The following is a 10,728-nucleotide window of genomic DNA, read 5'->3' as shown; positions in this document are numbered from 1 at the left end:
GGGGCTGGGGCATCTTAAAAGGGCGAGGGGGGCTCTTAAAGGGGCAGGGCGTCTTAAAGGGGCCGTGCACTTCAAGGGGCGGGGCTTGTGAAGGGGTATTTAAAAGGGGTGGGGCTCGTCAAAGGGGAGGGGCCCTTAAAGGGCCAGGGGCACCTTAAAGGGGCAGGAGCATCCTAAATTGGATGGGGGCACCTTAAAGGGGCAGGAGCATCTTAAAGGCACAGGGGCATCTTAAAGGGGCAGGGGCATCTTAAAGGCACAGGGGCTTCTTAAAGGGGCAGGGGCATCTTAAAGGGGCAGGGGCATCCTAAATTGGATGGGGGCATCTTAAAGGCGCAGGGGCATCTTAAAGGGGCAGGAGCATCTTAAAGGCACAGGGGCTTCTTAAAGGGGCAGGGGCATCTTGAAGTGACAGGGGCATCTTAAAGGGCCAGGGGCATCCTAGAGGATGACAGGGGATGCCAAAGGGCCGGGGGCACCCCCAGGGCCGGGGGGGGACATCTTAAAGGGCCAGCGTCACTCCCATTGTGCGCGAAGGGGGACCCCAGCTCTCCCACCGCGAGAGTGGGGGGGTGGGGGGGTGGGGTGTCTTCTTAAAGGGGCCACACCGCCCACCCTTCCCATTCCCCCCCCCTCCCCCCGCCGTGTCGGTGCTCACCTGGGCGGTCCGGGTGCGGGAACGGGCCGGGGTCGGGGTGGGGGTGCGGGGGCTCCATGGCGGGGCCCGGGGCGGCGGCGACGGTGGCGGGCAGGGGCCGGCCGGGGTGGGGACGCCGCCGTGGGGCCCCTGGGGCTCCTTTAAGGGCTCCTGGGTAAATTTAAAGGAGCCGCACGCCTTTCCCATCCCCCCCCCCCCACGCCCCCCCACCCCCCGCAAGCCCACCCCGCCCCGCAGCGGGGGGTGGGGGGTTGCGGTGGGGGCGATGAGTTGCCGTCAGGTCTCGGCCCACCCCCCCGCCCCAAAAAAGCGCACCCCCTTCTATAAAAAGGATTTTAAGGGGGGGGGGGTCCCCCAAGGGGGGGGAAGGGGGACTCCTTGGGTGCTCCCCTCCCCCATGCAGCCCCTCCCCCCCACCCTATAGCATCGCCCCGGGGGCCCCGGACCTATGGGGCACCCAAGAAGCCATCATCACCCCCCTCCCCCCCCATCCTCGGGCTGGCCCCGCCCCTTTGGTCCAGAAAGGGCGTGGTCTGGGCGTGGAGACCACACCCTCCGGGGGGGAGGGGGCGTGGCTTCCCCAGCTGGACCCGCCCCATCTCCTAGGCTTGGTCCACCCGGACCAGTGTCCCCCCCCCCCCACCTCCCAGTGCTCCCAGTGCCCCTCCCCATTGCTGGCAGGGAACCCAGGCGTCCGGGCTCCCTCCCGCCTCCCCCGGTGCCTGGGGGGGGACCCAGGCGACCGGGACCCCCCCAAAAAAGGGGAGAGGACCCAGGCGTCCCCCCCCCCGCCCCCCTTGGGGTCGCCGGCAGGGATGGGGGGGGGATTCGGCTGCGTTCGGGTGTTTCCGTCAGTGCGCGGAAAGGCCCGATGGAGGCCGAGGGGCGTTCGGGTCTTTCCGGATCCACTCGGGAAAGCGGCGGTGGGAACGGAGCTCGGCTCTTTCCGCCGCCGTCAGCGGAAATTGCCGAAGGTGACTTCGGGTCTTTCCGCTCCGGGATGCGGGCGGTGAAAGGCATCGGGTGTTTCCGGAACGTCGCCGGAAACACCCGAAGTCGGGAGGTGGCCCGAAGCCGAATCTATCCGGAAAGAGCCGAAGAGGAGCGGGAGGCGTGTCGGGTGTTTCCGGCTCGGCGGCGGAAATGGCCGAGGGCCGGCGGTGGCGGCCATGTTGGGAGCCGCTGGGTGCTGAGGAGGCGCGAGTGTGAGGCGGCGGCGGCGGCCGGGCCGGGCGGACTCGCCGCCCTCTCCCTCCCCTTCTCCTCTCCCGTCCCCCTCCCCGGCCTCCCCCATGCCGTTGGCCTGGCCTCCCCCCGCTCCCTGAGCGCGGCCCCGCGGCTCCCTCTCCCTCCCCTTCCCCCTCCCCGCACACCGCCCGCCGCGGCTTCCCTCTATCGCGATAGTCGCCGGCGGCGGGGGGGGGGGGGCCGCCATGTCGAGCAGCGGTCGCAGCCCTCTACCTACGGTCAACGAGAGAGACGCGGAACAGGTAGGGCCGAGGGGCGGGGAGGGCCTCTGGGAGGGGAAGGGGGGTCTGCGAGGGTCGGGGGCTGTTTTGTGAGGGGAAAAGGGGGCCTGGGGTCGGTTTGTGAGGGGAAAAGGGGGCCTGGGGTCGGTTTGGGAGGGGAAAGGGGGGCCTGGGGTCGGTTTGGGAGGGGAAAAGGGGGCCTGGGGTCGGTTTGGGAGGGAAAAGGGGGCCTGGGGTCGGTTTGGGAGGGAAAAGGGGGCCTGGGGTCGGTTTGGGAGGGAAAAGGGGGGCCTGGGGTCGGTTTGGGAGGGAAAAGGGGGGCCTGGGGTCGGTTTGGGAGGGAAAAGGGGGGCCTGGGGTCGGTTTGGGAGGGAAAAGGGGGCCTGGGGTCGGTTTGGGAGGGAAAAGAGGGGCCTGGGGTCGGTTTGGGAGGGAAAAGAGGGGCCTGGGGTCGGTTTGGGAGGGAAAAGAGGGGCCTGGGGTCGGTTTGGGAGGGAAAAGAGGGGCCTGGGGTCGGTTTGGGAGGGAAAAGAGGGGCCTGGGGTCGGTTTGGGAGGGAAAAGAGGGGCCTGGGGTCGGTTTGGGAGGGAAAAGGGGGGCCTGGGGTTGGTTTGGGAGGGGAAAGGGGGCCTGGGGTCGGTTTGGGAGGGGAAAGGGGGGCCTGGGGTCGGTTTGGGAGGGGAAAAGGGGGTCTGAGGGGGTCGTGGGTAATTTTATGAGGTAAAAAGGGGGTTTGAGTGGGGCCTGGGCTGTTTTGTGAGGGGAAAAGGGGGTCTGAGAGGGGGAATAAAGGGGGTCGTGGGGCCTTTTTGGGAAGGGAAAGAGGGGGTCTGAGGGGGTCGTGGGCCATTTTGTGAGAGGAGAAGCGGGGCCTGGGGTAGGTTTGTGAGGAGAAAAGGGGGTCTGAGGGGGACCTGGGTAATTTTGTGAGGGGAAAATGGGGTCTGAGAGGGGGGAAAAGGGGGGTCTGAGGGGATCCTGGGCCGTTTTGTGAGGGGTAAGGGGGGCCCGAGGGGGTTCTGGGCCCCTCCATGAGGGGAAAAGTGGGTCTGGGGTTGTGTTGTGAGGACAAATGGGGGGTCTTAGGGGGTCGTGGGCCGTTTTGTGAGGGGAAAAGGGGGTCCTGGGCCCCTGCATGAGGGGGAAAAGGGGGGGGTCTCGGGGGACCCTGTGCCCCCCAGCCTGGCCCCTCTCCAAGGGGGTCCTGGGGGGGCCCAGCTCCTCTCACAGCCCCCCCATGAAGCACCCCGGCGCCTCCCACGGCCCAGACCCCCGTGTGGGGTGGGGGGATCTGAACCAGGCCCCCCCCTCAGGGGCTGGATCAGGCTCCTCCATGGGACCTGGGGTAGGGAGGGGTGCTCCTGGGCTGGGCCCCCCCAGAGGGGTCTGGGGTCCCATTTTTGGGGGTCCCTGAGGGGCACTAGGCCCCCCCCCCACTGCCAAAAGCAGGGGTGAAGGGGTCAGGGCTTGCACCCCAAAGGAAGGGGGGCAGGCGGGGGGGTGCCAGCCCCCCACATCGGCCCCTCCCGGGGGTCTGGTATCTGCTGGGAGAGGAGAGGGTTGTGAGGTTTGGGGTGTCATTGTTGTCACTGTCGTCGTCGTCCCCCTCCCCGTCTCGGTGGCTGCGCGGACTGGGTGTGGGGGCGTGAGCCCACCCCCTTCCCTGCTGCAGCCCCCCCCCCCCACGGCTGGGGGGGGGGGGGGGGGATTGTGGGGGCGGCATCGCTGCCACAGGCTGGGTGCTCTCCGTGGGGTTTAAGGGGGCTGTGAGGTGCGTACCCCCCAAAATGATGTGGGTGCCCACCCCTGTGATGGGGGGCCAGCCTCCCCCCGAAGATATGGGGGGGTTCACCCCCTGTGTCTGTTTGGGGGGGGGGGAGGTGAGGCCCAGACCCCTTTTGGGGGGCAGCTGGAAGGGGGGTTCCCCATTTTGGGGTGTAGGTCTGGGGGGCTCTTGAGGTCCCCCCCCACTCCCAGCTTGGGGTGCAGGACCCCACTTACGGCTCAGCCCTTTTTTGGGGGGGTCTGGGGGTTCCCTTGGCTTCCCCAGCTGTGCGGCACCCCCATTTTGCCTGGTATTTGGGGGGGGGGCTCCCCGCCTTCTGCACCCCCAAGCGATGGGGAGGGACCCCAGCAGGATGCGGCCTGGGCTTTTGGGTGGGTGGGGGGGGGTCGCAAGTGGTTTCGTCTCCGCGTCCCCAACGCCGAGGACAAGGCGATGCCACCCGCTCTCCGGCCTTCGCCGTGCCGTCGGCCTTCGCCGTGCCGCCGGGCACCCCCTCATTTTGGGTCGTTTTCCTCTTATTTTTATTCGCCGTTACGTAATGACGGAGGGGAATTCTTCCCGGCTGGGAGAATTTGGGGAGGGGGCAGCGGAGAGTTGGGGGGGGGGGGGGGGGGGCTGCCGCATCTCCCCCCAAAAACCGGCATCCAAAATCGGGGCGCCTTCTCCCCCCTCCCCGCCCCAGGTTCCTCCGTCACGTGGAGGCCGATCTGGCGTGGTTTTATATATAAAAAAAAAAAAAAATTTGTCAAAAATAACTAAATTTGGCTGACATTTCAGCGCCGCCGCACCAAAGCTGTTTCACCAGCTCCCGTCGGCTGCCGAGGCGGTGGGGTTGGGGGGGGAACCGCCCGCCCGCTGCAGGTAGGCCTGGCACGGCGGCGGTTACCGGTTACACCGTTACCAGTTACCGGTTACGCTGTAGCCGGTTGCCGCCGCTTTTATGCCCGCGGCACGGTTGGGTGTTGGCGGCATCGGCCCCGCCAGCACCTCGGCCTCTTCGCGCCGGGATCTTTAGATCCGACTGGTGACATCACCCCCGGACCTGGTGACATCACCCCCGGACCTGGTGACATCACCCCCGCCGCCATTGCGGTGGTGATTCCCAGCGGTTTGGCTCTGCCGGCAAGCGAAACGGGGCCCTCCCGCCCCAACGTGTCTCGTTAATGGTGGTTTTTCCCTTTTCCACCCCGTTTTCACTCCCCCGGTGCTTCAGGTGTTCCCCAAAACTGTGGCTCAACACCGCAACCCCCCCCCACCCCAGCTCCCGCGGCCCGGCCGAGCCGGCGTCAGCCCCAACCGGTCGAGCCGGTCTGGTGTTCCCGGCGCTCCTCGGGGAGTTCAGCTCTCGGCGAGCTTCCGCCGGCCGCCGGCACCACCCCGCACCGGGCCGGCCGCGGCCGTTGGAGTTGCCGGCACTGCCGCGAGCTGAGCCGGTTTGGGGTCGCCGAGCGTGAGTCCTTGCCGTGGCGCTGGGTTTGGGGTGGGGAAACTGAGGCACGAGGGGTTTCGGCAGCGAGGGAGGGGATTTAGAGCCGAGCTCAGGGCTTGTCTAATTAACGAGAGTTTGGTTAACGAGCGCCAAGCCCAGCACCGCTCTTCGTAGCCGCGGGGGGATGCCGCGGCGCTGAGGGCCAAGTCCTCTGCTGTGCCAAAACCGGGAGCGCCGAGGCGGCCGCCCACGTCCCGGTGAGGGAGACAGCGATCGCCTCCCGGCGTTTCGGCACCGCACCGGCTAAGCCCGGAGCCGGCAGCGCTTTCGGCAAAGCCTCGCCGGGCTCCGGCGCAGCCGCCGCCGCTCTCCCGGCACGACCTTTGCCGGTGCGGGGGGCGGAGGAGAGCGAGCCGTCAGCGCCGGGGGATGTTTGCCGGCCACTCCAGCCTCGCCGATAAGAGGTGCCGGAGAAATGCCAGGCACGCCGGCCGCTTGCCGGCACCGCCGCGGACCCCCGTGGGTTTTTTTTCTTTCCCGGGAGGGGCGAGATCCGGCGTTGGTGCTGCCGCACGCCTCGAAACCCCGAATTAATTCCCCGGCAGCGCGGCCAGATGGCAGAGCGCGCTCCCCGCCCCGTTGCCACGGCAGTTCTTTGGCAGAAAAAAAAATAGAAAAACCCAACATTTTTCTTCACTTTTCCCCATCATCCTCCCGGCAAAGCGCCGGATTTTGGGGGAGGGGGAGGATCCAGTCCCCAAAAACACCACGTTCCCCCCCAAATCTGGGGGCACGGCGCCTCGCGCCCGGTTGCGCCATCGCCGGCTGAGCAACACCAAAAACTCCCCCCCACCCCCCCCTCGCTTCCGCTGGCAGTTTCCTTCCCACGGGGGGGGGGGAGGGAGGGAACCCCAAGAGTGTGACCCCCCTCCCCAAAACCCCAGCGAAGTTTTGGGGGGGCTGCGGTGGCCCCGAATCGGGGGGGGGGGTGGGGGGGTGGGCGGTTTTGGCTCAACTCCCCCGCCCGCTCACGCGCGCCCGTTATCTCCGGTGTCACCGGAGCGGTGACAGCGCGGCGGGGGGGGGGGTGGTGGTGACACCGCCCCGGCGTTTCGCTCCCCTGTAACGGAACACCCCGAAAGTGTCCCCAAATCTGGGGTGACCCTCAGGGGGAGGGGGGTCCGTGGGGGCTTTTGGGGTGTGGGGTGGGGGGGGTTGGTGGCAGTGGCGTTTTGGGGGACACCCCACCCCCCCGTTTCGGCTGTGGGGTGAACCCAGGCACCCAGGTTGCCCGTTTGGGGGTAAAAATCGCGATATTTGGGCACCCCATTTTTGGGAGGGGATTGGGGAGGGGTCAGCCATGTCCCCGTCCCCTCCCGGGGCGGGGGTGTCACCGCGCTGGCCCGCCACCACCCCAGCCCAGCCCGAAACCGCGGCGCTTGCGTCAGGTATCAGGGGCGGCTCCCGGCCTGCCCGGGGTGCGGCACGGCGCCGTACGGCAGCGGCGCTCCCGGACTTTGCTCCCGGCTTTGCCGAGAGCCTCCGGACCCCCCCTGGGAATTCTTGGTGGGGGACACACACACACACACACGACATAAACAACGGGGGACATCGAGCTGATTGTCCCCTTTGTGTCCCCGCAGCCGGGTCCCGCGGAGGGGAAGGGCGGCGGGAAGGCCAACATGCTGCGGGGCCGGAATTCGGCCACCTCCGCCGACGAGCAGCCCCACATCGGCAACTACCGCCTGCTGAAAACCATCGGCAAGGGCAACTTCGCCAAGGTCAAGCTGGCCCGCCACGTCCTGACCGGCAAGGAGGTGAGTGCCACCACGGCACGGGGACGGTCCTCGTCCCGTGAGTGCCACCGCGGTGTGGGGACGGGCTCGTGGTCATCGCCCGGTGGTTGCCACTGCAGGGACGGGCTCGTGGTCATTGCCCGGTGGGTGCCACCGTGGTGTGGGGATGGGCTCGTGGTCGTCGTCTTGTGGTTGCCACTGCAGGGACGGGCTCGTGGTCATTGCCCTGTGGGTGCCACCGCAGGGTCAGGCTTGCGGTCATTGCCCTGTGGGTGCCACCGCAGGGTCGGGCTCGTGGGCATCGCCCGGTGGTTGCCACCGCAGGGTCGGGCTCGTGGGCATCGCCCGGTGGTTGCCACCGCAGGGACGGGCTCGTGGGCATCGCCCGGTGGGTGCCACCGCAGGGACAGGCTCGTGGTCATCGCCCAGTGGGTGCCACCGCAGGGACGGGCTCGTGGGCATCACCCTGTGGGTGCCACCGCAGGGACGGGCTCGTGGGCATCGGCCTGTGGGTGCCACCGCGGTGTGGGGATGGGCTCGTGGTCATCGCCCGGTGGGTGCCACCGCAGGGACGGGCTCGTGGGCATCACCCGGTGGGTGCCACCGCAGGGTCGGGCTCGTGGTCATCGCCCTGTGGGTGCCACCGCAGGGTCGGGCTCGTGGGCATCACCCTGTGGGTGCCACCGCAGGGACGGGCTCGTGGGCATCGCTCTGTGGGTGCCACTGCGGTGTGGGGACGGGCTCGTGGTCATCGCCCGGTGGGTGCCACCGCAGGGACGGGCTCGTGGTCATCGCTCTGTGGGTGCCACTGCGGTGTGGGGACGGGCTCGTGGTCATCGCCTGGTGGGTGCCACGGCGGTGTGGGGACAGCTCCAGGTCCCGGTCCTTGCCATGTGAGTGCCACCGTGGCACGGGGACGGGCTCCCGGTCCTCAGCGGTGATTGCCACCATGGCTTGGGGACAGTTCTGGGCTCCTGGTCCTCATCCTGTGAGTGCCACCGTGGGGACAGGCTCCTTGTCCTCGCCCCACAAGTGCCACCGCGGCACGGGGATGGTCCCAAGCTCTTGGTTCTCATCCCGTGAGTGCCACCACGGTGTGGGGACGGGCTCCCACGAGTGCCACCGCAGCGTGGGGACGGGCTCCTGGTTCTCGCCCCGCGAGCGCCACTGCGGCGCGGGGACGGACCCGAGCTCCTGGTCCTTGCCCCGGGAGTGTCACCAGGGAGTGCCACCGCGGCGCGGGGACGGGTTCCTGGTCCTCGCCTCGCGAGTGCCACCGTGGTGTGGGGACAGCCCAGGGGACAGTCCCATTGTCCTGCCCCTCACCCTCTGGGTGCCTCCATGGTGCGGGGACGGCCCTGTCCCCCTGCCCGTCACCCTGCGAGTGCCACCACGGTGCGGGGACAGCCCTGGGGATGCTCCTGTCCCCTTGCTGCTCACCCTGCGAGTGCCACCATGGTGTGGGGACAGCCCTGTCCCTTCCACGAGTGCCACCACAGCATGGGGACAGTCCTGTCCCCCTGCCCATCACCCTGCGAGTGCCACCGCGGTGTGGGGACAGCCCTGTCCCCCTGCCCATCACCCTGTGAGTGCCACCGCGGTGTGGGGACAGCCCTGGGGACAGTCCTGTCCCCCTGCCCATCACCCTGCGAGTGCCACCGCGGTGTGGGGACAGCCCTGTCCCCCTGCCCATCACCCTGTGAGTGCCACCGCGGTGTGGGGACAGCCCTGGGGACAGTCCTGTCCCCCTGCCCATCACCCTGCGAGTGCCACCGCGGTGTGGGGACAGCCCTGTCCCCCTGCCCATCACCCTGCGAGTGCCACCGCGGTGTGGGGACAGCCCTGGGGACAATCCTGTCCCCCTGCCCATCACCCTGTGAGTGCCACCATGGTGTGGGGACAGCCCTGGGGACGCTCCTGTCCCCTTGCTGCTCACCCTGCAAGTGCCACCATGGTGTGGGGACAGCCCTGTCCCCCCCTGCCAGTGCCACCACAGTGTGGGGACAGCCCTGTCCCCCTGCCCATCACCCTGTGAGTGCCACCGCGGTGTGGGGACAGCCCTGGGGACAATCCTGTCCCCCTGCCCATCACCCTGTGAGTGCCACCACAGCGTGGGGACACTCTTGGGGACGGTCCCATCCCCTTGCCCCTTTCCCTATGAGTGCCACCACGGTGCGGGGACAGCCCTGGGGACAATCCCGTCCCCCTGTCCCTCACCTCACGAGTGCCACCACATTGTGGGGACACCCTTGGGGACAGTCCCCTCCCTTTGACGCCCTCTCTGCCATCCCAGGTCGCCGTGAAAATCATCGACAAGACGCAGCTCAACTCCTCCAGCCTGCAGAAGGTGAGGGGGGGGTTACGGGGGGGGGGGGGCAGCTGCTTTTGGGGGGACACGGGGGGGGGGGGTTGCGGCATCTCACCCACCCCCAAAAAACGCACCCCCCGCCCCGTTCCTCACAGCTCTTCCGGGAAGTGCGAATAATGAAGGTCCTGAACCACCCCAACATAGGTGAGCCCCCCCAAAACCCCCTCCCGGCTGCATGCCGGGACTCCTGTACCCCCCCTTTCCCCACCCCTGGGGGGGGGTCCCGGGGGCTGTACCCCCACCCTGGGGTGTTCCCCCACCCCTGGAGGGGGGGGGTCCCAGCAGGTGGGCCCCCCCCCCCCCTCCTCCAGCCCCCTTCCGCTCCCTTTGCAGTGAAGCTCTTCGAGGTGATCGAGACGGAGAAGACGCTTTACCTCGTCATGGAGTACGCCAGCGGGGGTGAGTGCAGGCAGGGGGGGACGACAGCAGGCAGGGAGCAGGCAGGGGGGGGGAACAGCAGGCAGGGCTGCCTCTCACCCCTGCCTTCTGTGTCCCTGCCCCCCCCCCCCCCAGGTGAGGTTTTTGACTACCTGGTGGCTCACGGGCGCATGAAGGAGAAGGAGGCCCGGGCGAAGTTTCGACAGGTCGGAGGGGGTTGGGGACACTGGTGTGACACCCTCGAGGGGGTTTGGGGACAGCCCTGTGTCCCCAGGGGGGCTGGGGGGAGACCCCTGTGCCCCGCCCCGGGGTGGGGGGCCCCCCCTGACACCCCCCTCTCCTGCAGATAGTGTCGGCCGTGCAGTACTGCCACCAGAAGTTCATTGTCCACAGGGACTTGAAGGTGAGGAGCTCCCCCCTTAAAGCCCCTGACACCCAGTGGGACCCCTGCCAGCACCCCGAGGTGCTCCACAGGTTCCAACCCCCGCCCCTGGGACCCCCAGGGCAGCACCCAGGCACCCCTGGGACCCCCTGGGAGCTGCTTGGACCCCCTGGGACACCACCCAGATGCCCCCAGAACCCCCAGGGCAGCACCCAGACGCCCTTAGGACCCCCTGGGAGGTGCCAGGACCGCCCAGGGCAGCACCCAGACACCCCCAGGACCCCCAGAGCAGCACTCAGATGCCCTTAGGACCCCCTGGGAGGTGCCCGGACCCCCGGGGCAGCACCCAGACACCCCCAGGACCCCCAGAACAGCACCCAGATGCCCCTGGGACCCCCTGGGAGCTGCTTGGACCCCCTGGGGCACCACCCAGATGCCCCCAGAACCCCCAGGGCAGCACCC

General features: G+C 68.5%; 1 protein-coding gene across 3 annotated transcripts in view; it reads left to right on the top strand.

The window, feature by feature from the left end:
* The first annotated feature begins 1,813 nt into the window (after positions 1-1,813).
* Positions 1,814-10,728, top strand: part of MARK2 (microtubule affinity regulating kinase 2) — a 29,073-nt gene continuing 20,158 nt past the window's right edge. The window contains exons 1-7 of one of the 3 annotated variants that reach the window (XM_082334449.1): positions 1,814-2,148; positions 6,986-7,159; positions 9,432-9,485; positions 9,602-9,650; positions 9,840-9,905; positions 10,020-10,090; positions 10,231-10,287. In XM_082334449.1, the coding sequence (XP_082190575.1) occupies positions 2,092-2,148; positions 6,986-7,159; positions 9,432-9,485; positions 9,602-9,650; positions 9,840-9,905; positions 10,020-10,090; positions 10,231-10,287 (528 nt within the window). In that variant the 5' untranslated portion in view covers positions 1,814-2,091. Of the gene's footprint in view, positions 2,149-6,985; positions 7,160-9,431; positions 9,486-9,601; positions 9,651-9,817; positions 9,906-10,019; positions 10,091-10,230; positions 10,288-10,728 lie in introns of those variants that run through there. The other 2 variants (XM_082334450.1, XM_082334451.1) reach the window with 2 other exon arrangements.

The sequence above is a fragment of the Platalea leucorodia genome (assembly GCF_965183815.1).
Source record: "Platalea leucorodia genome assembly, chromosome: 34".
Lineage (NCBI taxonomy): Eukaryota > Metazoa > Chordata > Aves > Pelecaniformes > Threskiornithidae > Platalea > Platalea leucorodia.
The sequence above is the reverse complement of the archived record's forward strand: the minus strand, read 5'-3'. Positions and strand labels throughout refer to the sequence as shown.